Source organism: Phocoena sinus, chromosome 8, assembly GCF_008692025.1.
Source record: "Phocoena sinus isolate mPhoSin1 chromosome 8, mPhoSin1.pri, whole genome shotgun sequence".
Lineage (NCBI taxonomy): Eukaryota > Metazoa > Chordata > Mammalia > Artiodactyla > Phocoenidae > Phocoena > Phocoena sinus.
Window position 1 is genome coordinate 59378092 of NC_045770.1, and position 25833 is coordinate 59403924.

General features: G+C 53.6%; 2 protein-coding genes across 6 annotated transcripts in view; one reads left to right on the forward strand and one right to left on the reverse strand.

The window, feature by feature from the left end:
* Positions 1-2950, forward strand: part of FCHSD2 (FCH and double SH3 domains 2) — a 309927-nt gene extending 306977 nt beyond the window's left edge. For all 3 annotated transcript variants that reach the window (XM_032640672.1, XM_032640671.1, XM_032640673.1), the window contains one exon: positions 1544-2950. In XM_032640672.1, coding sequence (XP_032496563.1) covers positions 1544-1627 — 84 coding nt within the window. In that variant the 3' untranslated portion in view covers positions 1628-2950. The remainder of the gene's footprint in view (positions 1-1543) is intronic.
* A 3846-nt stretch (positions 2951-6796) lies between these two features.
* ATG16L2 (autophagy related 16 like 2) lies at positions 6797-24317 on the reverse strand. Of its 3 annotated transcripts, none has more exons than XM_032640675.1 (18): positions 24098-24317; positions 22107-22206; positions 21461-21563; positions 17535-17608; positions 16979-17230; positions 16793-16858; positions 16342-16455; positions 14894-14956; positions 14177-14285; positions 13688-13793; positions 12890-12960; positions 12555-12626; positions 12322-12442; positions 11891-11996; positions 11060-11209; positions 10804-10851; positions 10596-10697; positions 6797-10249 (listed from the first exon to the last, which is right to left on the reverse strand). In XM_032640675.1, the coding sequence occupies exons 1-18, from the start codon at positions 24213-24215 to the stop codon at positions 10162-10164; spliced, it is 1863 nt and encodes a 620-aa protein (XP_032496566.1). In that variant the 5' UTR covers positions 24216-24317; the 3' UTR covers positions 6797-10161. The 3 variants fall into 3 exon arrangements, with proteins under 3 accessions (XP_032496566.1, XP_032496565.1, XP_032496567.1); XM_032640674.1 differs by having other exon boundaries at positions 16793-16876; XM_032640676.1 differs by lacking the exon at positions 14894-14956 and having other exon boundaries at positions 16793-16876.
* Between the last annotated feature and the right edge of the window lie 1516 nt (positions 24318-25833).

Here is a 25833-nt window from a genome sequence, read left to right on the forward strand (position 1 = left end):
GCTTTCTACTTCCTGGCCCTTCCTTTTTGTTACTGAGTCCAAGCTCACTCTTCTCGCCGCAGGACAGGCCAATAAATCGGGAGACGAGGTATTGAGGCGAAGAATAGCGACTTTACTTGGAAAGCCGGCAGACTAGGGTCCCCAAAAAACCATCTTGGATGCCTGTTTCTTTTATAGAACAGAGGTGGGGGAGGAGGTGAGGAAGTAAAGTTAAAAGGCCATTAGTTTTGCCTGCTTGGCCAGCATGGGGAGGGGATGTGTTAATTTCTTCTTTTCTGCAGCCATTCACAGGTGGGCAGGGTCAGATTGTCTCCCTGTGAGCTGAACAAAGGCACTTTAGTTTAACATTCAGGCAGAGGGGCAGGGTTCCCTGAGGCAGGCCACTATGTATGATTATAATAACAAAAGCAACAAAAAGCAAAGGTTAAAGTCAAAGAAACAGATCCAACACAGAGTCAGAATTGGCTCTTCCCTGTTATATTTTCATTGACCTTTGCGGGCTTCTCTGCCTCTATCCATCTCTGTTGATGCTTCTCAGGGTTCTTTCCACGGGCTGCTTCTCTTAAAGTCATTAGAGTCACTCTCTGAGTAATCTCATCTACTCCCAAGGCTTTGATAACCATTTATTTACTGACAACTCCCAGATTTATAACTGCCAATCCAGTCTCTTCCCTGAGCTTCAGACTTGTGGAAATCTCAGTGTGTATGTACCAAAACCCCCAAAACTCAGCAAAACACGAGTTAATTATCTTCCCACCCAGACATACTCCTTCTCCCATATTTCCTGTCCTGGTGAGTGGTACCCCCATCCTGCCAGTGCTCTGCCATCACTCGTGACACCTCCCTGACCCTGCCTTCCACAGAGTCATCGCAAGTCCTGCCAGGTTTACCTTGGAGACAGCTGTCAAGTTTTTCCACCCTCTGCTGCCCCACTGCCCGTACCCTAGTGCAGGCCAACATCAGCTTTCTTTCAGACCACCACATGAGTCTCCAAAACTGTCATCTGTATTCTCGCCCACCACCACTGTTTTCTTCAAACTTTTACCTGAGTCATCTTTTCACACATCTGATACTGCTGTTTAAAATCCACCAAAGATTCCTCTTTGCCTACAGAATAAAGCTCCGATTTTTAAATATGGATTAATGAGGCCCTTCATGACTTACCCCCAGCCTACCTCTCTAGTCTTCTCTCTTGCAACTCTCCTTCCAAGACATGTTGAAAGGTTTTCAGTTCTCCAAGCATTGCTCTCACTTTCAACTCTAGGCCTTTGCTTTGGACGAGGCTTTTAGGGCTACACTCTTGTGCCCATGAGGACTTCAGCCTAGGCAAGAACCTGAATCATGAGTTTCACATTTCATCCAGAACAATAGGTCCTTCTCAGTGTAAGAAGTTGTGAAAATTAAGTTGAAAGCACATGCTTAGAGCATTTCTGAGAGCCCTGGGGTGCCCATGTCCTTGGATAAATGACTAGTTGGGGTTTGGATGCTTCAGGCACTGAATCGGGAAGCTGACTGACAATCCATGTGATGGTTTCCTGCTCAGGTCCGGGCAGCTCCCCCTCCACCTACGCAGAACCACCGAAGGCCAGCAGAGAAGATCGAGGATGTGGAAATCACACTGGTGTGATGATGGCTTTGCCTGTCCGTTACTGCTACAATCAAGGCCAGGCTTAGAGTTTGGCCAGTCTTGTTTTTTAGGCACCTTTGCATGATGATGACTCGAACAGAGCAAAAACAAGGAGGATTATATGTGACTGGGTGGCCTGGTAGACTCCTCCCATGTTTTGAATATTTTGTGCCTTTTTTTGTTGTCATTTTCTATGTCATCTCTCCTACCACAGCACAAATCCTAGAGGGCCCTAGAAACACAGAGGGGGACAGCCCTCTTGCCTAACAGTGGCCCATTTTTGTATGAGACTCAAGACCAGGCCTCGATCAGGGCACAGTCACAGAGATACTGATCATGTGCACTCGTACAGTATATTACTGTGGCCACAAGGATGTGGCAGAGATTCTCATCTTTCTTCAAGTGGCTTCTGCTCATCTGATTGAGTTTAATCAGATCACATTGGCTACATAAGGAAGCAGGAGGAGGGATTTCAGGAGAGGCTGGCTCCTCCCCGCAGTTAGTCCCCAAATTGAGAAACTGAAACCGTATTGGAACAAAATGGACTGCCCTGAGTTTAGTACCAATTGCATTAATGCACATCTCTTCCACAACTAACAGATTTAAAACAATAACAGTGTCCTTTGTATTAATATTTATGCCATTCATTTAGTATTAGTGGAGCTAACATGGAGGGGCTGAACTAGTAGCCGAATCTCATCCCATCACATAGACTAATAGAAAGGAGGCTGTGGCAAAAGCAGAAATGGAGCTCCCAGATCTGAAATGAGCCAATTTAATGTTCTTTTTATATTTGGGTATTTTTCATTTTAATTTTTGCAGCGTATACTATTCTGACCAGTATCCTTAGAATCTGAATGTCTAGATAAGCTGGGGACACATACTTGCCTTGTCGAGCTTCTCTACTGGGGAGGCCTCTAGCATTATTTTATTCCCAAGCCAGTCCACTGGCCCAGGCAGCCACCCACCACATAAAATGCAGCTTCCCAGGTCCAACTGACCTGACATTTCCTTGGGAGGAAGAACCTGTGGCTCATGGAAACCAGCTTCCTGTGAAGGACTAAAGGATTCCACAGGTGCAAATTGACAGGTTCTCCACGTCACAGGGAGAGCCAAGAGTAGCCTTCTCTGCAGGCTAACAAACCCATAGCCGCAGGCGTCCCAGAGTAGGCCTCCAGCGGCCCTCCACCTCCTATGGAAGATAGGGAGTGCATTGCTTAGGGACTAAGGGATGTTTGCCAGTTGCTTTTTTTTTTTTTTTTTAATCAAATTTGTAGAATTTAATTCGAAAGTTGTCTTATGCTTTGAAAATGCCATCCCTCCTAAGAATCTAAAAACGTGAAATGCTCGCCAAATGTCCCCATGGGATTTTTGACCAAAAGTAAGGTCAGAGCTGAAGAAATTTTCAGTTAGTCATTTGATCACTTCAGTGACAGTACCCATTGATGAATCTTCTCCGTGATTTGAGGATTTTTTTGTTTTTTGCTTCTTAACCTGTTGATCTATTTGAGGTCTTTTTGTGTTTATCAAACTTATTCTTAAGTTTAAAAAAATTTTAAAGGGTGGGTTTTTTTTTTAAGATTTTAAAGTTTGTTGACAAGTTTAAAATCTTCAAAGCACTTTAGAAATCTTCAAAGTGCTGAAATCAGGCAATTCTTGCCACCCAGTCTTGTATTCTCTCTTTAGCTAGCAAAATTGTCCTTGAATCTGGGTTTTCCACATTCTCAGAGGGTTATTTGAAATCTTTTGTTATATTTTAAAATATTTTTTGGAAGAGCTGCTAATTTTATTTTAAAAATACAAAGTTGTAAAAATATGCCTCCTTTTTAAAAAGAACCCCTCCCTCCAGGACATGTAATCCAGTGTCACAGTGCACACGGCTGGGCTCAGAGGAAGCGCCTCTGTGCAGATGTGCTTTCTTTACAGTGGCTGTAAAAACTTTGTATTTATTATGTATAAAATGTTGAATAATAAAAAAATGGAATTAAGTTTTCTAAGTTTTACTTATAAAGAGATTTGGGTAAGCAGGCTTTTCCAAATACCCAGTGCTTCTTATAAAGACACTTCTAGGCCCTCCTTTAAACCCTACAACAGATACAAAGAGGGGGAAGTAAATTAATCCATCCATGGGACAAACAGTCCTGCATGCCACCCACCTGCCATGTGTAATACCCTGCATGCTAGAGATAGAAATAAATAAGTTGTGGTCTTGGCTCTCAAGGTTCTTTCCCAGTGGAGAAAAAAGGTATACACATGAGGACAGTACTGTGTGAGGTGCTGGAAGGGCGAGGCAGGGAGTGTGCTGAGGGAGCTGAGGAGGGAGCTCTGATTCTGCAGCTGGAAGGGCGAGAGGAGGGCCACTGAGTCCCCTCAGAGGATGTGACTGCTGGCTTCTAGGAAGTGGGCACTCTGGACTACTCTGTCCTTTCCTAAACCTCCACCCTGAGTAATGCGTCAAGGGAAGGAGATTTTACTGGTCTCAGGGGTGGCTAGAGGATTCCAGGTGAAAAGGTGAGTCCCTCTGGCTGCCTGCCGGCCCAGTGAGGATGAGAGGTCAGCCTGTTTGGGGAGGGGCCCCACAGCCCTCCTCTTCCAGAGCTGCGCATGTGTGATATGTATTCTTCCAGACGTTTTCTGTGCATAGAACTCATATGCACACACTGCCTTTTTATATGTGAGATTATATAATACATTTAGGTTTACCTCATTCTTTTTGAAGGCTGCATTATATTCCACTGTTCGGATATATCATAATTTAAACATTCCTGCAGTGATGGATGATGAGGTTGTATCCATCCATTTGCTACTCGAAAGTTGAAATGAACACCTTTGTGCATAATTCTTTAAAAATTTGTTCCAGTGAAAATATTGGGTAAATTCCTAAATACGTAACTTGAGAGTCAAAAAGATATGTGTGTATTTAATTTTGTTAGACGTTGCCAAATTGGCCTCCAAAATGACCGTATCCATTGACACTCCCACCAACGGCGTAGAAGACAACATGGACTTTGGAGTTGGAAGGTCTGAGTTAAATCCTGCCTCCCACTTGACAGCTGTGGAACCCAGCTTCAGTGTCCCCATCGGAAACATGAGAATAATGCTGTGGGTCCAAGGACATGTAAAGTGTGCAGCACAGGGTGGTCCCCACAAGCATCCCTCTCCATCACTTCGCCCACCTTCAGCGGCCTCCCCTACAGAACTGCTCCTTGCTATCCTTCCAGCCTCCTAGTAACACAGGGCTGTCATGAGGCCCAATGGAAAGAGTGGGTGTGAAAATGCTTCACCATAAATATGGTGAGGACTATCAGTGCACATTTAATATCTCTTCCATCTCTTGCCTTCCCCTGCTAATGAAAGCTGCTCGCATTCAAGACTACTGTTGGCCCCAGAGGCCTGGTCTGTGACCAGCGGACGGAATTAAGCTAATCATCCCACCCCTGTATCATAGCTACATTGGGGCCTCCTTCATCACAGGAACTAAAGGTAAGGCAGCTGAACCAGGTTCGCAGCACATCACCTAGATCCCTTTCCTCTGACCCACCACCCCAACCCACATCCACAGGCAGACAGAAGCAACTGGGAGGATATCCTCTGGCCGCAGCCCTGCCCAGATGGACGCCCTTTCCACTGGGCTGCCACAACCCTGACTTTAAAAGAAGTAGAATGAGATGATTTCCAAGGGCTTATCCAACTCTTATGTTCTAGATAAGTTCAGTTTCTAGATGCAGAGTGAGAACATCACACAAAAAGGTCACAATATTTGAGAACAGACTTTACGAGCACAGAGACTTCTCAGGATGGCCAAAAGTTGAAAATTCAAGCCACTGAACTCTCCACTGGGACAGAGCAAACTGTCCTCTGGGTTGTGCTCACACCCGGGCTGCACTATTCACTCACTGCCCAACGAGCCCAGCCAAAGCTTTCGGTTGTGAAGCCCGTTATTTCCTAACCCTCTGAGGGGCCTTGTAACAAAATCTGGCTGAGTCTTTGCATTTAATGCTCGTTATGAAGCTGTTTTTCATGACTAAAATACGTTACAGAAATTTTAGTTTAGAAGGGAGAGAACTGTCCTGAAATCCTACAACTTAACCAGTACAGAAATTTTAGTTTAGAAGGGAGAGAATTGTCCTGAAATCCTACAACTTAACCAATATAAGTTTCCTCCTAGATGTTCCCTGTGTTTGCTGTTACTGCTTGATCTGCCAAGAACCCCGTGAATGCCAAAGAGCATTTTGTTTCTGGACCATTTTCCCCTGGTCCCACTGGCCAAAAAAACAAATGCAGCATTTCTGCTGTGTCTGTGTCAGAGAGCCCTGGTCTGGGAATATTTTCCTGGAATGTTATCCTGAAACAGCAGAAATGAACACACCTCTTAGGGTTCACACCTCTTCCACACTGTGTGCTCAACACCTAAGCATGTGTTTTGTCACTCACTTGCTCCTACGAGGGGCAGGGGAAGAGCCTGGTTAAGAGGCCTGTATTCAAGTCCCTGGGCTGCCTCGATTACCTGTGCCCTTAAGGTCATCCCTTCACCCCTCTGGGCTTTCCTTTTCTTGTCTCTAAAGTGGGAATGAGAAGACAATACAAACTTCATAAGACCCAGGGGGATCAAATAAGATAATGTACAGATAAGCTGAAAATATTTTTGACTAGTGGATGAGAATCTGTAAGAAAAAAACTACCTGTACCAGACACGTCACGTCGCATCTCACAGATGGGTCCACACCTAGTGCCACCAGGATTCCTCCAGAGAACGATGGGCCAGGACCACCTCTATTTGTTCAGTCAGCAAACTTACTGCCCCAGGCCACGTTCTGGGCATTGAGACATAAGTGACTCAGTTCCCATCCCCGTCACCAACGGGCTCACATCTGGTGGGGGTGACGTGGGAACAGCAGTTTCAAGCCAAAGTGCCTGTCCCAGGACAGGGAGATGACCAAGGGGCAGTAGGACCCCAGAGCAAGAGCCTCTGTCATTTCTCCCTCTCAAGCTTCAGGCAGGGAGAGGAGGTGGTACCCATGCCTGTACCACAGCCCCAGGGAAGAGCCCGGATCACCAATGGTGAGGTGCAGAGCCATAGAGCAGGGAGAGTCTCACGGACGTGGAAACTCTTCCCACTGTGATTCGCCCAACTTCTCTCAGGAAGGTAACTGGGAGTAGAACCTAGAACCTGGCCTCCAGAAGACCAGGCCAGCAGCTCTCTGCAGAGCCTAAGTCCAGTTTTTAGAAAAGAAGGAATCGGGGGCCTGGATTCTTATCCCTGCTCTGATGTGTGACCCTGGTCCCTCTCTGGCCCTCAGTCCATATGCACAGCAAGGGTGACACTTTTGACATTAGGGAACAAACTCAGGCAGGCAGCCCCTGCGTACTGAACACCTGAGTAGCAACTATGGAAAACCTGGAGAGAACTGGAAGCTCAGAGCGTTTTTTTTTTTAATAGATCTTTGTTGGAATATAATTGCTCCACAAAACCGTGTTAGTTTCTGTTGCACAACAAAGCGAATCAACCATATGCACACACATGTCCCCATATCAGAGTGGTTTTAAGCACAGGGTTCTATCCCTGCCCCCTCTGCTGCCCGGGACTGCAAAGACTAGAAGTGCAGCCTTCCCAGCTGGCACCCCTCTGAGCTCTTCCCCTGCTTGGCCTTTGCCAACCCTTTTCCCCACACTTGCCTCATTCCCTGGAATGCCCAGCCTGTCTCTGGCCTTCCAGACTTGCTCTTCCAGGAAGCATTCCCTCCAGGTGAGTTAAGGTGTGCATGTGCTCCCTGAAGTGAGGCAGGCATGTGCTAGCAGATCTGCCCCATGAAGAAAGGAAGGCTTAAGGGGAGTAAAGGGGTCACTGTCCCAGGAGTTGAGTCATATAACTTCCTGAGCTCCTTTTCTGCATTCTCTAAGCAGTCTGAATTCACTGCAGTCCTGTGAGGTACTTGCCCCAGATGATGTAGCTGGTTTAACAGCCTCCCAGGATTCAAGTTCACCTCCCTCCTGCGGCCCTGCCTGTCCCTCATTTCAAAGGACACTAACCACCCCCCCCAGGCTCAGGCCTAGGCACCCAGGGCCAGAATGGAAAAAGAGAAGCAGGGAGGGATTTAGTTTAGACAGAAAGCTAGAATCATCTACCCGATGGAAGCAGTGGGCAGGCACACTGCTGGAGCACGGCGGGTAATGCCCTGCAGCTCTGCCTAATTGGGAGCCCAGATTCGCTGACATTTTGTTTAAAAAAAAAAAAAAAAAAAGTATGACAAGAGTCACAATCCTGCTGTGCCAACTGTGATGATCTCGTGTCACTTACCCTCTCTGAGCCTCCATTTTCTCATCTGTGAGACACCTACATCACAAGGTGGTTGGGAGGAACAAGATACTGGATAGAAAGCACAGGGCACAGGGCCTGATGCAGCTCAGTAACGGTGGCTACTGGAAGCTTTGGTCTTTCTGGCCGTGAATCCCAGGAGGCGGGAGAATGGCCTTGGCAGACCTAGGCAGCTGGTGACACCTGGTGGCCGCTGGGAGCCAGGGCATGAGGGCCAGACCTTCAGCAGCCTTAGATTCAAAAGATCCTGGACTCCTAGAGTCTTTGACTGTTAGACTTGCTGAGTCCTCAAATAAGAGAATTCAGTCACTTATGAACATTCCCTGAGGCTTTCTCTGGCTCTGAGGCCTGATCCCAGGGAATACTTTGCTCCTATCCTGGCCTCTGCCAAGAGCTTCCTGACTGAGATGGAGGGAAGCAGACACAAACGTGGGGGGGGGGGGGCGGGCGGGCACAGAGAGATGGAGGAGGCTCCTAGCCAGCCTGGCAGGTGAGGAGAGGCTCTCAGTGAGGGGATCCTGAAGGACAAATTTGAATTAGGAGTTGGGAGGGAAGAACATTCTGGGCAGAGAGAAAATCACACGCAAGACACATTCAGAGTAGCAACAAAGTGAAGATGCAGCTGAGGCCAGCAGGGCCACATCCTGAGGGTAAGGAGTTTCTCTGCCGGCAGTGCAGAACTTCAAAGGGTTGGACGTATGACCACAACACCTTAGAAAGTCACTCTGGCTGTGGCAAGGAGGGAACTAGGTGGAGACAGCAGGTCGAGGACAAGGTGGCCTACAGTGGCAGCAGGAATGGAAACGAGAGTTAGACGCAACAGCCCCATGCCTTGGTGCCCAAGAAGAAGTGGGGTGTGAGGGGAAGAGACGCTTATGACAGGGATAGATAATGCCTAGGAGGCAGCTGGGTGTGTCACCCAGAGCTCAGGGGACAGCTGGGCCGAGGGCAGTGAGTGAGCTGGGATCAGCAGAGTGTAGATTTGGGTATTTAGCCAACACTTAAACAGCCTTTGTCATATGCCAGGAACTTTACAAATACTAATGCATCGAGTCCTTACAACAGTCTTCGAGGTAGATACTACTATTTTCCCATTTTACACAGGAGTAAACTATGGCACAAAGACATTAAGTAACTTGCTCAAAATCATTCTGCTACTAAATAGTAGAGCAGAGATTCAAACCCAGACAGTCTAGCTGCAGAGTCCTGGCTTTTAGCGCTCTCCTGCCCATCCTGGAAATAGTCTGCAAAACGATGGGACTCAGGAGAGACACCGTAAGGTAATAAAGGAGGCTGAGAGTTCTAGAGTAAAGCCTTGAATCTCAACTGAGCGGACCCCCAGAGGTCAGCCCCTATCACTCAGGGACAGAAGTCCCCTTCAACACCTGGTGACTGGCAATGGCCGTCCCACTGACCCTCCTCCATGCCCCAGGTTGCGGAAGGAAATGGGAGTGCCCAGGTTCCACCCTGTTGGGTCTGCCATGTACTCCAGATGCTTGTTGTGTGGCTTAAATCTGATGCTGATGTAATAAGCGAGGCCCAGGCCCAGCCCACGGATGTCCTCCCCGCCACACAAGGGGTCTGCCTCTGGGGCAAGAATGCGGCCCCAGTCTCAAGGCAGGCCTGTTGTACCGAGTACTTGACATCACTCTGGTTTTTCAGGATTCTTTCCACAGGGCCCCTCTCGGCTGTCTCCCCTGCTCCCTCCTCAGAATTCACACGGCCCCTCCTCAGCCTCGGTCTACCCTGGGTGCCTGAAACAGAAGGGCCCAAGGACCAGGACCAGCTTAGACCGAGGATGAAATTTCCACTGCTCCAAAAGCCACTGTCCTTTGCTGCCTCTGGGCCTTTCTTCATGCTGTCAGCACAGAAGGCGGGCCAGCTGGGAGGAAAGGGAGCCCAGCCTGGGTCTCCTTGAGTCTCCACCCAAAGGCTTCCCTGTTCCCTGAATGCTGCAAAGAGGCAAGCAGATGCCAGTTTAAATGTAATTTTTTTCCACTTTTGCCAGAGATAAAAAACAAAACAATACAGTAATCCCCCCCAACCCACACTTTGCTTTTAAACAAACAGGCCAGGTCCTGCCAGGCCCTCTTACCCACTAAATGCCACCCCCATCCCTGCACCCCTACTGGCCCTGGAGCCTCTGGGGCAGTGGGAAGCTGTCCTCCAGCTTCAGGCTTTGGACTAGAGCTCCAGCTCAGGCAGGGGAGTTGTGGCACTAATGCCAGAGCACAACCTTCCTGGCTTGGTCCACGCTCACCACGTGGCTCCCAGAGTAGCACCAGGCCACGGCATTGACGGCGGCGCTGAGGAGAGGGAGAGGCAGGCTTCAGGGGGCGTCCACTGCTGGGCTCTGCCCCTCATTACTGAACCTGGGCATTTTGAAGCCCTCTCTGAGCCCATCTCCTCACCTGTAAAATGGGCTCAGAGGGCTGTGGTGAGAGCAGACCCAAGTGCACATGGGAAGACACCTTGTGAACTATGAAGGGCTCAGGTGGGGGGGCAGGGAATGGAAGGTACGGGACAAGGGCTGGGGGTTCCAGGATGCCCAGCACGTCAGGACCTGGAATCAGCTTAGCAGGACTGGGGCAGGGTGGGGGGTGGGGTACTGGGGCTGGGGTGGGCAGGTGGGTGGGCGGTGGCCGTGCTCACCAATGGGGTCCCCGAAGGCTACTCTCCAGTTTCCCAGTGTCTACATCCCAGATGTAAAGAGCTCCATCCCAGGAACCTGCCAGTGCGTAGCTTCTGTCTGGGCTGCAGGGGCCACAGCACAGCAAGAGAGAGGAGATTAGAGGTAAGGACACAGACACAGACAGATGGGACACACTCAGGCATGGGTGCTGTGCTCTCATGGACACACCTGAACACAGCTTTGGTCCAGTCAGAACCGCACCTGAAGCCATCAGCCCTGAGAACAGACAGGGTCGGGTCAGAATGGAGGTGGCTCAGCCAGGAACTTACGGAGCTTCCTCTCTCCGGCAAGGGCTTAGCCACCCCACCAGGCCCTGATCCAGAGGGGCCTCCAGGGAGGGCCCCCCGCTGACGGGCCTTTTACAGGGGACAAGGCCCAGCTGCCACAGCCAAAGCCACAGGATCAGTGGGCACAAAGCAGGTACCTGAACACCTGGCGGACATTGCTGACACGCAGGTCGATGACCTTGAGCGTGTCATCTCGGGAACAGCTGAGCAGATGCAGCTGGTCGTGGCTGAGGCTCAGGGAGGTGACCCGGCCCTGCACAGGGATGACCTGGGTGCAGCGGGGTCCCCTGAGGAGCAGGGACAAAGGCGAGGATGAGCAGCAGCCACCCTGACAAGGCTGCTCCTGACAGACTAACCAAGTCCAGAGGCGCCCCTGTTCTCAGGCCACTAAGGCCAAGGCTGACAACTAACCTCCCCCTGCAGCCGGCCCCTTCCATCAGGAACTTACTAAACCCTTGGGTCACTAAAATAAGTGCTGGGGGCGGGGGCGGGGAAGCAATGAAAGTCTGTCTTTAAATATGTGAAAGAGAGTGCAAAGGGTTTCAAAAGGCAATCTCTGCAGATGAGTAAGAAGAAGCCTGAGGCAGGCCTGGCACTGGCTCTGGCACTGGTTCCAGCACTGGCTTTTATAAACCATTCAAGCCTAATGCTGGGCTCTTAGGCTCAGAAAACAATATAACTTTTGTTCCTTTTGACTAAAAAGTGGTGATTATATGGGAAAAAAGAGATTCTCCATTTTGGTTGGCAAGACCCAGGCAGGGTTCCTTGGTTGGACCGAGGGCCAATAAGAAGGAGGCACAGGTCTCCAAGGGCAGCTGAGCCTTCAAGGGGCCAAGCCCAGCACCTCTGTGCGAGGCCACCAGAGCCTCGCTTCCCCAAGGTACCCTCAGCAGCTCCATGGCTAGAAAAAGGAAGAGAATACAGGAGCCCTGCCCCCACCTCCACCACCCACAGCCTGCGCCTATCACCTGCTGTCCCAGAACCGGATCTTCTGGTCATTGTGACCACTAATGATGACATGGTCCCCACACACCACATCGTTACAGTAGGAAAGGACATTGATGGTCCTGGAACCTAGGGACCAAGGAGTAGAGCCCCAGCCTCAGAGAAGGGTTATCAGGAGCCAACCCACTGGATGTATGGAGAAGCTGAGGCCCAGAAGCCCCAGAGGTAAGGTGTCCTCCCAAAACTAGAACCCAGGTCCCCTGTTTCCCAGCCCAAAGCCTGAGGTCACCTAGAAACCAGGGAAAGCATCATCGATGGGGGGATAGAAGAGGGGCCTTGGGAGGTTTCATCCCAAATGCCTGTAAATCTTGAAGCCACTCCCAGAGAGCAGGCTGAGGTCCCCCATAGCCTGGCAGGGTCCTGGCCGTTGGGAAAGGGGAGGGTTGGGCCTCACAGTAGGCTCGGCCTAGGTCCCACTCCTTCACTGTCCGGTCCCGGCTCCCGGTCACCGCCTGATGCATCGTTAGCTTGAATTTGGCAGCCGTCACCTTGTCTGTGTGTCCAGATAGTGTCTCCTGCCACCATCCCAGATATGCATCAAAGGTATGGCCAAGACTCCATAACAAACCCCTCCAGGCCCAAGGCATGACCCCTGACCCCCAGGCTGCCTCCCCAGTCAGGCCTCACCTTGGACTGTGCCTCCCCAACCTTCCAAAGCTGGGCGGCCTTATTGTAAGTAGCTGCCAGTACCTGGGAGCCCTGGGGAGATAGGAGGGGAAAGGATAGGTCCTGAACCTGGGCCTGGCCAGAGGCAACTGCAGGCCAGAGAGCTAGGGTCAGGGCTGCCTCAGAGCTTCCCCCAGCCCAGGTCACCCAGGTAGGCAGGGGAGAATCGAGGCCCAGGGAGGAGGATTGTGTAGGAGCTCTAGGATACCCGTGATGTTCCCTCAGGCCCCAAAGCCCCCACCTGCCCAGTGTGGAAACTGGGGGAGGGACATCCTATGCCCCCCAGGTCCTCTCACCGAGGGGTCAAAGTCCACACTGGTGATGCTGCCGCCAGCTCCTTCAAGGGTCTGGTTGGCCTCCAGGCGCCCTGGGGGGACCAGGAGAAGGGACAAGAAGTGAAGTCACTAATCTCATGAAACAGAGGAGCCTGGACTGTGAGTGGAAAGATGAATCTCTCCTAAATTAGAGGACAGAAGTGCTGGGCCTGTTCTTGGGGGAGCGGCCAGGGTTGGGGAGTGGGGGTGGGGGTCTAGCTGGAGGCTGCACCTTCCTGAACTGCCAGCAGAGGGCCCCGGGGGGCTGCAGGTCATCTCACGGATGTCTGGAAAAGACCAGAGAGAAGGGACTGTCCCTAGGTCACATGGCAAACCAGAGCCAGGCCAGCTGGAGACTCACCTCCTCCAGGAAGCCTCTGGGAGCCAGCTCTCACTCCCCAGTACACCCCCCGCTACAGAACACAGAGTAGATAGCTAACATCTGCCTCATGACTGAGTCCTGAGGGCTCAGTGGCACTAGGAGAGGAGGTGGCCTGCTGGGGGGGCCCAAGGGACCTGCTCCTCAAGGGCCTGTCCCTGTAGAACCTCGTGACATGGTGCCTCCACCACCCCAACAGGGACCATCTGAGCTCAGCCCTCCCCACCCCGCAGGCCTCGACTTCAGGAAGTGGGAGGCTCTGCCCTTCTTAGGAGCAGTGAGCCCAGAACTCTTGCCACTGCCCACAAGAATGTCCCAGGTGAGGAAACGCAAAGACTCAAGACCCTTCCCACCAAGGAGCAAGCTGAAGATGAGGCTGGCCTGTGGGCAGGGACCCTCACCTCCCACGATATTCCAGAGGAGGATGAGGCGGTCAGCCCCTCCAGTGGCCAGGAGGCTGCTACTGGGGCCAAAACGAACAGCATTGACCTCAGAGAGGTGGGCATCCTGTGGGGAAAAGGGGAGGTCGGTGCCCCTGGTCCTCGCCACACACACCTCTTTGCTCACACTCACAGCTCTCTGTCACGCATCAGGTCTCTGTTCGAACACTGAGTTTCAAACTCAGCCCCACCAGGGCTCATCACCTCTGACTGGACCCCTGCAGCAGCCTCCCGCCATGTTCCCAATACTCCACTACCTGGCCTCCTGGTCTCCCGGCCTCCTGTCTCTCCCTCATTATAAAATGCCAAAGGGCTCCCACCACAAGCTGTGGGAGGAAAACTCCTGCTCCCAGTGAGGGGCCCATTCTTGCTTCCCCAGCCTCCTTGGACCACTCCTGGGACCTGCACTCCCATATTGTACCCCATGCAGTTGGCCCAGCTCCTCCTTACCAGCACATCCTGAGCTCGGGTAGGAAGTCGGGCGGCCACGCACACAGGGATGCTCTGGTATCGCTGCTCAGGGGCTCCCCCAACTGAGTGGCCTCTCCTCTTCTTGAAACTGCAGGAGGAGGTCAGGAGGGCATTCAGCAAGGCCTTCTGACACGGGAGCCTCGAGCTCTCCTGAAGCAGCAACAACAGGAAGCAGACACGGAAGGCAGCAGAACATGGCCAGGAGGTGCAGCAGGCACGGTCCCCACCAGCCTCTGACCCAGGGGTCAATGTGGAGACAGTAGGGGCACCAAGACAGGCACAGAGGCAGGGCAGGGTTGTTGGTGGATGCAGAGAAACCTCGGAGCAGGGTCTCAGTCCTGGCCTGGCCACTGCTTGGCACTGTGACCCTGAACGAATCCCTGACATTTCTGAACCTCCATTTCCCAAATGAGTAGTAGCTCCTTTCTGGCCTCAGGCTGGAGCTTTTGGTCCCCTGTGACGACCCAGGATGAGGGCCAGAGCCTGGAAGATAGCCAGGCAGGGGCTGGGAATGAGGCCATGCACCCAGCTCCTGCCTCTGGGACTCAACAGAGACTCACACACAGAGTGCTGGGCAACGTACGGAAGGACACACTGAGACACATACACAGCCCAAGCCTGGGCTCCAGGAGCCTGACACATGCATCCAAGGGGCCCAGCACCTTCACACACATGTCGGTGCACACACACACTTACTCCAGAAGCCCCTTCACCACATCCACACAGCGGGACAACGTCAGGGAGGTGGCGGAGGCAGACCTGGGGCAGAATCGAGAGAGATGTGCTAAGGGACTGGCCGGTGGCTGTGCAGACAGCAGTCATTCATCCCTACACTCTTGAGCCTGGACAAGAACTTTGCTCCTCCAAGGCCAGGAGAGCACGATGACCCAGAAGAGTCCCAGGAAGATGGAGGAAGGGAAGTATTTGGAATGAAGTCTCCCAGTTTCACCATGATGGTTAAGACCTGCCTCACCACCCAAGTGCCCCCCAACAAAATTTCATGGGAGGCTGAGCTGGGGCCTATGGAAGGGGGTGAAGGTACCCCCACGCTGAGAAAGCACAAGGCTGGGAGCAGGGGGCTGGGAAACCTAGATCCCAAAAATACCCAGGAGATCATGTGTCCTGAGATGACCTGGCCCGCCAGGGCTAAGGCTTTGGGGACTGCATCTCATGCCCCTCCCCAGGGTTCCTTCACTACCCTGAGGCCTGGACAACAGCGACCTGCAAGAGAGGGCTGCAGGGGCTTCCCTGGTGGTGCAGTGGTTAAGAATCCGCCTGCCAATGCAGGCGACACGGGTTCAAGCCCTGGTCTGGGAAGATCCCACATGCCGCGGAGCAACTAAGCCCGTGCGCCACAACTACCGAGCCTGCGCTCTAGAGCTCGTGAGCCACAACTACTGAGCCTGCGTGCCACAACTACTGAAGCCCGCGCGCCTGGAGCCCATGCTCCGCAACAAGAGAAGCCACCGCAATGAGAAGCCCAAGCACCGCAACGAAGAGTAGCCCCCACTCGCCGCAACTAGAGAAAACCCGCGTGCAGCAACGAAGACCCAATGCAGCCCAAACTAAATATTTTAAAATTTTTTAAAAATTAAAAAAAATGAAAGGACTGGAGGAGAGCTTACAGGCTGGGGAATGCGGGGAGGGCAGTCTCAATGCCAGGAAAATCAAGACAGATGGGGCAGACTGGGGGTGAGGGGCATCCAAGGACTGAAGCCTCAATCAGGTCCCACCCATATGAGCTCCCATCTACACATGCTTCACAGGCATTCAGGTACGCTTACCTAAGCTTATACACACATATGCTCTGATGTCCCTGTGTGTATGCACACACATGCCTGTGACAGCTGAACCCTGGACCTTGCCAACAGGTTCCCTCCTGGTCACACCCTTTCACCAGCCTGACATCCCACCCCCAGAGCTCTGGTCCTGGGAAGGAGAAAAAGGGGGTGAGGACAGAGGTTGGGGTCCCGGAGGTGGCACTGACCCTAAGTGGCTCCAGGCACTGGAGGTCAGATCTGTCCTGGGGTCCAACCTGTACCCCAGTCTCTTCTCAAGCCCCCTCTCAACCCAAGAGCTGGCCCAAGGTCCTAGAGGAAGACTCTGGGATGGGACCCAGCTCAGAGCTGTGGGACAGTGCTCACCTGAAGGGCCTCTTCCATTTCTCACCAGCCTCACTCTCCAGGAACGCTGGCTCAGCTGCCAGAGCCAGAGTGTCTGCTTCCTCTCTGATCCCATCGCCTAATGTGTCTGGGCTCCTGGGGGAGAGAATTAAGCTCAGAATGGCTAAGGGACCAGGCCAGCCCCTCCGCGCCACGGTGAGGATGTGCAGACCCAGAGATGAGGGTGTCCCTGTGGACGCACGTGTGGCGGGCGCAGGTGCTGGCTCCTACGACCACACGTGTCTGCACGTGTCCTGGGCTCGTTCTGCCTGGGGGCCTCGGCACCGCGGCTGTGCACACTTGCAGTAAGGTGCACCGGCGGCCGCAGGCAGGTGGGGGCGGGATAGAACTGTAGCGGCCCCGGGGCAGGGCACTGCAGAGGCCGCGGGGCAGAGCCTCGGCAGGCAGGTCTCAGGCGCATCCTCATTCTTACTCGCTTATGCTCACTGTCCGCTTGGCTGCCTTCTTCAGCTCCTGGGACACCCGCGCCTGCTTGGCCCTGGGATAGAAAAACTTCCTGAGAGTCGGGTCGCTCCCGTGCCCGGAAGGCGGGGCCGGCCCCGCCCCGACAGGCCACGCCACCGCTCACGTCCCCGAAGGGCGGGCCCAGCGCTCTCACCTCTCGCGGCGCTCGTTGCGCAGGTTGCGCTCGGCTGCGGCGCGCGCCTTGCGCCGCACCAGCCGATCCAGCAGGTCGCGTGCCTCCTCCTCGAGCCTGCGCAGAGCCGCCTCCTGGTGCCCGACGTGCACGCGCAGCGCCTCATAGGCCGCCCGCTGTGCCGCGTTCAGCGCGCGCCGCGCATCCACCTGTCCCTCCTGCTTCTCCCGCGCCTCCTGCAGCTGCGCCACGCGGGCCTCCAGAGCTGCCAGCCTGGAGAACGCGGAGAACCTCCATCACCGCCCTGGGGAACCAGTCTTGGAGCTGGGACAAACTTGCCCCTGGCCACGCGGCCAGCCGGCCGGCTAAGCCACGTCTCCGACCAAGCCTTCGCAGTCCTGCAGTTCCTGGCCTCTGCGACCAGCCACAGGCCTGGGGGCGTTTGAGGACGTGGGGAAAGCTGTCGGGCCCTTCCGGAGACCCGCGGGGTGACCCTGTCCCCTCCCCCTGGCAGTGATGGCCCCAAGCCTCCCCAAGGTGGGCAGGGGTGACCCCTCTCGCACCGCCCGCGCCTCACCTGCTTTGCCGCTCCTCCAGCTGTGACTCCAGGGTGCCCAGGGCTGCGCTCTTCTCCACCACCTGGTAGGCCATCTGCAGCGGCGGAGGGGCCGGACAGGTAGGCATGGGTGCCTCTGGGCAGGGCCTCCAGCCCCTCTCTGGCCGAGAGGCTAGTAGGACGGGGTCGGCCTCTCCTCTCACCTGCCCCCTAGCTCAAGAGAAAGCTGAGGCGCAGACAGGCGTTGCACCAAGCACAGGAATGCACTGCTGTTTCAGGGATCAACGGAAGGGCCTTAGGCTCTTTAGCCTAACACCCGAGTGTCAATTCTGGCAGTGCCACTTATATTCTCTGTGACCCGGGGTAGTCATTTAACTGCTCTAAACCAGCTCTGTTTCTTCACCTGTCCAGTGGGAATGGTTGTGCTTACCTCATTGGGTAACACGGAATTACTGTAAGGAACAGTATCTCAAATAATGATGATTGGTTCTATAGCACTTAAGTGTGCTAGGTCTTATTCCGAGCACTCTACAGTATTAACTCTTTTAATCCGGTAGGAACTGCCATTCTCCCCCATTTTACACATGAGGACATTGACACAGAGAGGTTCAGTGTCTTGCCCAAAGTCACACAGCAGAACTGAGATCTGAACCCAGGCCACCTAACATGCTCCAAGTAAAGCGCTGGGGTATAGGAAGGGTTCAAGGGATGTGTGTTCTTTTCCCCACCTCTCCAAGCCCTGGCCTACCCAAGCGTAGATCCCAGAGAGCAAGAAGGAGCTCTGAGCAGAGGCACACAGGCTAACAGGAATGGACTGTGGGAGCGCCAGGCCCAGACTGAATACCAGAGCTGCCCCCATCCCCAGAGTGGGGGTGAGCGTCATCTCATCTGTCCCCTGCCCCACTGAACAGTCCTTCATCCGAGAGCCAAGAGCTGGGGAAACCACAGAACTGAGGGGTCAGTGGGAGAGACAGATGCTAAGCAAAGCAGTTCCCACCACTGTGGCAAGAGGAATATGAAATAACCAAGGCTGGGGGCTCTTGCTGCTGACCTGTCCCTGTGTTCTTTCTCACATGGGCCTGGCGAGAGATGGGCTGAGGAGCAAGGTTGGTGTCCACCTGCACTGACTCCTGGTGTGAGTGGGCCGGGGTTGGCCCAGTTTATAACATTTATAATTCCTTCCACCATTAAACAATCTGATCATCACTTCCACTTCCTCACCTGTCATATACTTTCACTGATGTTTTGGCATTCAGTATTTTTTTGATGCTTTTCAAAATCCAAATAATAGAGATGGAAAACAGATTAGTGGTTAGGAGTTAAGGATGATTGGAGGAGAGGGGCGAGTTGTGACTACAACAGGGTAGCAAGAGGGAGATCTTTGTGGTGATGAAATAGTGCTGTATCCTGATGGGCATGCAAATCTACACAGGTGACAAAATGACAAAGAACTATATACACTTCATACCAATATCAATTTCCTGGTTGTGTGTACTATAGTTACATAAGATATAACCAATGGGGGATATTGGGTAAAGGGTGCACAGGACCTCTCTGTACTGTCTTTGCAACCTCCTGTGGATCTATAATTATTTAAATAAAAAGTTAAAACAACAATAATACATGCTTGTTGTGATATGTGAAACAGTACTAAGAATTAAAGAAAAAGCCCCTCCCCATCCCTTGGCATATCCAATGGGAACTGAGTGGTTTGTGTCTAAGGACATGATGAGGAGGGAATGCTGAGGGCGAGGGGTGCGTGGAAGTATCCCAAACAAAGGGAACCATGAGCTCAGGGACAAGAGAGTGGCAGGAAATGCAACACTGAGGCCGGAGGACTCAACTTGGGAGCCAGGCTAAGGAGCTTTGGAAAATATGTACCAAACTGATCATGGGGAGAGGTGGTGAAAGGGGCTTCCACTTTTTTACTGTATGGGCTTCTGTTCTCTTGAAATGTTCACAACAAGCATGTATTTGTATATTACTTGTCTTTCTTTTAATGGAGATCATTTTTATTTAATTTATTTATTTATTTATTTATTGCGGTATGCAGGCCTCTCACTGTTGTGGCCTCTCCCATTGCGGAGCACAGGCTCTGGACGCGCAGGCTCAGCGGCCATGGCTCACGGGCCCAGCCGCTCCGTGGCATGTGGGATCTTCCCGGACCGGGGCATGAACCCATATCCCCTGCATCGGCAGGCGGACTCTCAACCACTGCGCCACCAGGGAAGCCCTGGAGATCATTTTTATTATTAAAATATATCACTCTGGGCTTCTGGGCTTCCCTGGTGGCGCAGTGGATGCAGGGGATATGGGTTCGTGCCCCGGTCCGGGAAGATCCCACATGCCACGGAGCGGCTGGGCCCGTGAGCCATGGCCGCTGAGCCTGCGCGTCCAGAGCCTGTGCTCCGCAACGGGAGAGGCCACAACAGTGAGAGGCCCGCGTACAGCAAAAAAAAAAAAATCACTCTTGAGTACAGAGTGGAGAATGGATGGGAGTGCCAAAAGAGGAGTGGTCCAGCGAGGAATGAGAGTAACTTGGACCAGGCAGACGGGGCACAAAAAATGGAAGTTGATGGATTTGGAGGCAGGATCCATGAGCTGGTGACTAGCTCAAGATGGAGGGCTGCTAGGGGTTAGAGGTGTCCCTGGGTTTCCAGCCTGGTGACTACCAGTGAAGGGGGGGATGATCTATCTCATTTATCACCTAGTCTACAAATATTCATTAGCATGGACTGTGGAGACAGGCCCCAGGGATACAATGGAGGCAAACCAAAGGCATCCCAGTTCTCGGGGTTCTCACAGCCCAGAAGGGGGCTCAGATTTTGAGAATCACCTCTCAAATGTAAAGTTGCAACTACAACAGACGCTCTGAGGGAGAGGCTACCACTAGGTTCATAGCCCCAAATAACACATTAGTTGAGCAAGGGACTTGGCATGCGGTAACTAGGTAGGTGCTTACTGGCCCCTCAGCCTCCTCCAGTGGACTGGACGCTCCATGGGGCCAGGTCCTGTTTACTGCTGCATTGCCTATGCCTTGGATATAATGACTGTCAATAAATATTTGTTGAAAAAATGAATGGAGATCACAGAAAGGGGATTTGTGCGGGAGAGAGTTCAAATCCTGGCTCCAGCTCTCTAAGCTTTCGTTTCCTCTGAAATATAAAGTTGTGGAGGATTAGCTGAAGTAACGCTTAGCCCAGCGTTCTCAACGTGGTGTTGGCCATATAATCACAGGGGCGATGGTTAGTCTGATTTTAGGCGTGAAGTCCAAAAAGCAGCTGAGCAAGAGTCTGGAGCTCATAAGAGAAGGCTGAGCTAGAGATGGGTCTGGGAGTTAGCAAACAGAAAGTCCTTGGGAGTCAGTTAACCCACCCAAGCTCCAAAGAACACCCACATCTGAAGGGAGGGGGTTAGAAAGGAGGGAAAGTAGCCAGAGAAGGAAGTTCAGAAGCAACAGCTACATAAGTGAGAGGAAAACCAGGAGAGTGTGGTGAACCAGAAGCCAAGAGACACCATGGGGCAGGGGCGGGGGGAAGCAGTGGCAGGTGGAGCTAGCACACCCTGCCATGGAGATGGACCACCTTACTTTTGGTCTGCAAATGTGTATTGAGTGTCAGCTGGTACTGGGCCCTGAGGTTTGCAGGGCAAGTGGTGAGCAGAGCAGGCTGGACCATCCAGAAGGGGGAACAGAGGCTGCCTGTTTCCTGCACCCCTCACACACCCCTCCCTGAGCTCTCACTGCACTTCCTCCAGCTGCTGTTGGAGCCCACTTCATCCTGGGCTGCCAGGGCCAAGCTAGAGAGCACTCTGACCCCTGTCTGGCCTCAAGGCACTGGACTTTGGAATCTCCCTCACTTGCTGGCTCCCTTGGATGACATGTCCCAGCCCCAGAGTCCTGGATCCTGGGCCCACCCCATTCTCTCTCAGCCCTCTGCCCAGCCTACCTCTCCACACACCAGCCGGAGCCCCTCCTCTTCCTCTTGCCACTTCACCCTCAGAGCTGCTGGTGATGGGACTCCGTCTGAGTCAGGCCCTGACTCCTCCTCCCTGTCAACCAATCAGAGAGCGGTGTTCATTGTCCCTCCATTCAGCCAGAGGATACACACGAACAGTCTGAAACCAGAGCCGTGAACTTTCTCCTGAGGAAGGTAGGAGCCAGAAAGTCAGTAGAGGAAAGAGCAAGTCTCCAGAAACTAGAGCTGCCCGGGAACCTCTGCTCTTGGATTCCCCCAGGCCTGGAGTTCCCAGGCCAGGACCCCCCTCAGGAAGCACCTCCCAACTCTGAGCCCCAGCCCATTTCTGGTTCTCATCTTCGCTCCCTCTTTGGAATAGGTGGCATTGTGCCCTTTCTGTAGGCATCAGGTGGCAAACAGAAAAAGACAGAGGTGTGTGGGCGTGGGAGGACAAATGCAGAGAGACGGACATTCTGAGCAGCTGGCCCCGGGGGAAGGCTGGAGAGCCTGCCTCCCCCTCCCCTGGGCAGCAGCCAAGGGCCACTGAGGTGCCTGGGAGAGAATGAACCCCGCATAGCCAGTGGGGGCAGGGCCCAGGAACAGGAAGCCCATTGTGACCACAAATACAAACACTCACCAGCCGCCCTGGTGGAGAGCCCGAGTGACATCGGTGGGCTCTGGCTGCAGCTTCTCTGAGAACTGGGCCAGCAGCTCCGCTTTCTCTAGGAGACGGTTATCTGTGGGTGCAAAAAAGGTGAGCCTGGAGCACAGACAGACTCTTTCCAGGAGACTCTAGGCATACAAGTTACCTCTCTGGCTGGGAGGGCTGCAGGAGCCGAGGGATGCAGAATGGGGAGCTACTGGCAGGCTGGGCTCTGCCCTTGCCTGAGGGGTGTCTGTGCAGCTCCATCAGGACCTCCAGCCCTTGCCCACCCTCTAAGAGCATAGCCCCCAGGCCCTCCCAGGAGAAGACTTGCTCTCCCAGGGACACAGAAGGACGACCACTGCAGGGGAAGGAGATGGCTGGGTACTGCCTGCTGAGGTTCTCAAGGAAAGGAAGGGGCCAGGGGTTGATACCCAGGGCGGGGCCTGTCCCCAGAGAGCAATGAAACAGACTGAGCTCCACTAGCCTGTGGTCTTTGGCAAGATACTTCCCTTCCAGGGGCTCTTTCTGGGCTAAAAAACAACCCTGACTTCCCTAGGGTTGGTGTAAGCCTCCCCCAAGGCCAGAACAGAAAGTCCTTGAGTTTGGTAGTTTCTGCTACAGATCCTGGAATACAGCCTCTCCACCCCCACCCATGGTCACTTCCTCTTTTCTCACCAGGCCCAGGTAGGGTAGAGATGGTAAGCCCAGGCCTAACTCCTCAGCTCCTTTCCCTATTCCTGTCCGCTACCAGTCACCTAGGTCACCTAGGTCGGTCACCTAGGTTGCTGGCCTTGTTCTCACACAAAACCCCACCCCAACCCTCAGAGAATTGCTCTGCCCCACCCTCGCCCCCAGCAAATCTAAAGAAGATGCCATTTTGTCCAGTTTATGAGTGAGAAATAGGAGGCTTAGGGGTATGACCTGCCCAAGACCACAGAGAAGACTGGACTTCCAGTGTCTCTGAGTTCAGCCCTCCAGGATCACTCCAGTCCCACAGATTTGCAGCTCCCTGGGGATGGGGTTGACTCCCTCAAATTGGACTGTTCCATTGCCCATCAGAGCAGTGGAGAAGTGAGGCTGCCTAGAGGCAGGGGGCTGGCCTCATATACCTGAACGGAGAGGACCTGCAGCCCAGAAGTCTGCAAAGAAATCTCCCAGGACAAGAGCAACAAATTCAGTTGTGGGGCTGGGGGGAGATGGCTAAGCAGCAGCCAAGATTAGGACCAGTGATGGAGCTGGAGGGACTGTGATCAGACTTTTAACCCCCAAACATACAATCTCAGATGACCAGAGGTGCTCCACACAGGGGCACACCTGTTCATCCTGGCTTGAACGGCCATACCCCTTCCTGACCAGCTCCGCAGAAACACTATGAGAATCTGACTTCCCCAGGCTCAGCCACCTCCCTCCGCAGCCTGAATCCCCCTGCTTCTCCCTCAGGCTGGGGTTGGTTGGGCACAGAGATGCTCCAAAAACCTGAGCCAGGATCACCTATCAGTGGCAGAGCCTCAGACTCTGAACTGCCTCCCTAGAGATTCAGAGTTTAAAAGTAGCTGCTCTGGACAGCCCCGAGATCTTTCACTGTGCTTATGGGGACCAAATGGACTGACCAGGCTCTACCCCGGGGACGGCCCAAGAAGGGTAAGTCTAAAAGACCCTAAAAATCCAACATTCGCTTATGAAGCCGTGCACAGGAAGCCCAGCCGGTGGAAGGCAGAGCCAGGCCCAGAGGGGCGAGCAATAGCAGGGGCACTAGGAGGGAGCTCCGTCCCTGAGGGGGCTCTGAGCAGAGCCTGGACGGGAAAGGGCAGGAACGCTGGCTAGTCGGAGATAGCGCGTAAGAGACAGCGAGTCCTGCAAGCCCCAGGCTTCGGAGGCGAAAAGGCGTCGGGGCACTTGGGTCACAGACGGAGGGGCCAGACAAATGCTTCCCCGCGCCGGAGCCCTATCCCCTCGACGGCCCCGGGATGCACTGCACTCACAGGCCGGCACCAGCTCCAGGAAGAGGGCCTTTTGCGTTCGGTCTCGCTGTCGAAGCTGCCGCACGATGTGGCGTTTCCAGCGGGCGGCTGGGACGCCAGGGTCGCTGGGCCCCGCCATGGCCGCCCTCTCCCGCCTGCACCGCGCGCTCCCCACGCCCAAGGAGGCGCGGCCGGGCAGGGGCGGGGCTCCAAGGGGACTCCGTGACGTCAGGGGGCGGGCAGCGGCGGGGAAATCCCCGGATTGTACTAAGAGTGGTCTTGGGGGGGAGAACGGAACGAAAATGTGGGGGGGAACCGCCCCAGGCTCTAGACCACCCGGATCCCACAAAAACTCTCACATGAGTGGGGTCTCCTATCGCTGTCGGGGCAGAGAGCGAGGAGCGAGGTCGGAGCCTCCGGGGCGGCTTCCCCCTCGCCTGTTGGCGCGCTCCGCAGGCGGGGCCTCCGGAGCCTGTGTTCCTTAACCCCACCGCGCCCCGACTGAAGTCAACAGTAAGAGACACTCTGGACCAGGCGGCCCTCTAAACCAGGCACCTGGAGACACCCCCCCCCTCACACCCGGACCCTGCCCTCGAGGCCCTCAAGATCCGTGAGGGGAGGCGACACAGACACAAGGCAGACAATGTATGACAGCGAGATAAGAAAGCACGGAAGAGGAAGGGACTGAAAGGAGGAGGCCCTGCTTTGCGGAGGTGATGGCACTGAGTTGGGTCGTAAGGGAGGCAATAGGCATTGGCCAGGAGGAGAGAGAAACGGATTCCAGGCAGCTGGAAGAACCAATGCAGAGGTTCGAGGGCATAAAAACTTCCAGCAGATTCGAGCCTGGAAGGACGGGAGGCAGAACTGCCCTTGTGGGGAGCAAGGTTTTAGGGTCCAGTTCGTCGCAGAAAATTTAGGACCTTGAGGGTGAAGGAGTGCAGCTGATTTCATCCAGCAAACCCCTGGCCTAGAGGGGAGAAAAGGCTTGCCTGAGATTGCACAGGAGTGGATGGCTGAGCTGGCCTGCAACCCAGTATCAGCAACCCTGACTCAGGGCTCAACCGATCACTCTATTTGGGTGGCCTCTGGAAGAGCAGCAGCATCTCTTACAGGTACACTTGACAGTGAATCGTGGGTTTGCAGGGAACTGTGACAAAACTGCCTCCAGCAAGACCCCTGTGTAGAGCTCTGCAGACAGGATGGTGTGAAGAATGAAAGGAGAGATTCGCTGGAGCCATACAAGCCATGGAGGTGACAGGTTTGTTGAAATGCAGATGGGGATGGGTCACAGGTCTTGGAAAGCTGTAAATGCCAGTGACACCGCAGGAGAGTGTACCCTGCTCTCCTTTGGAACCACAATGAGTTGAGCTCAGTACCCCCTGTGCCGCTGTCTTTGACTCTCATATCCTTTGCACGTGCTATGTCTGCTGTTTGGAACATCTTTCCCTCTAGTGGGCCTGGCTCCTACTCATAGGTCACCTCCTCCAGAAAAGCTTTGTTGCACCTGCACTGAGTTAAGCCTTCTCTGACCTCAGCCCCAGCCCAAGCCTAGCCTGTCTATTGAAGGTGTGGGTGGTGGGTGTTAACATTAACTAGAAGGTGTGCCCAGGAGAAGGGCATGGTACCCACTGGAGGCTCAGGGCCAGTTGACGACAGTGATAAATTCCCTTTAGGACTGACTGACTTGCAGGTGCCTGGGGACACTATCATAGGAGCTTAGGTTGTGCACATTGAAGGGTATATTATTGCTGTGAGGC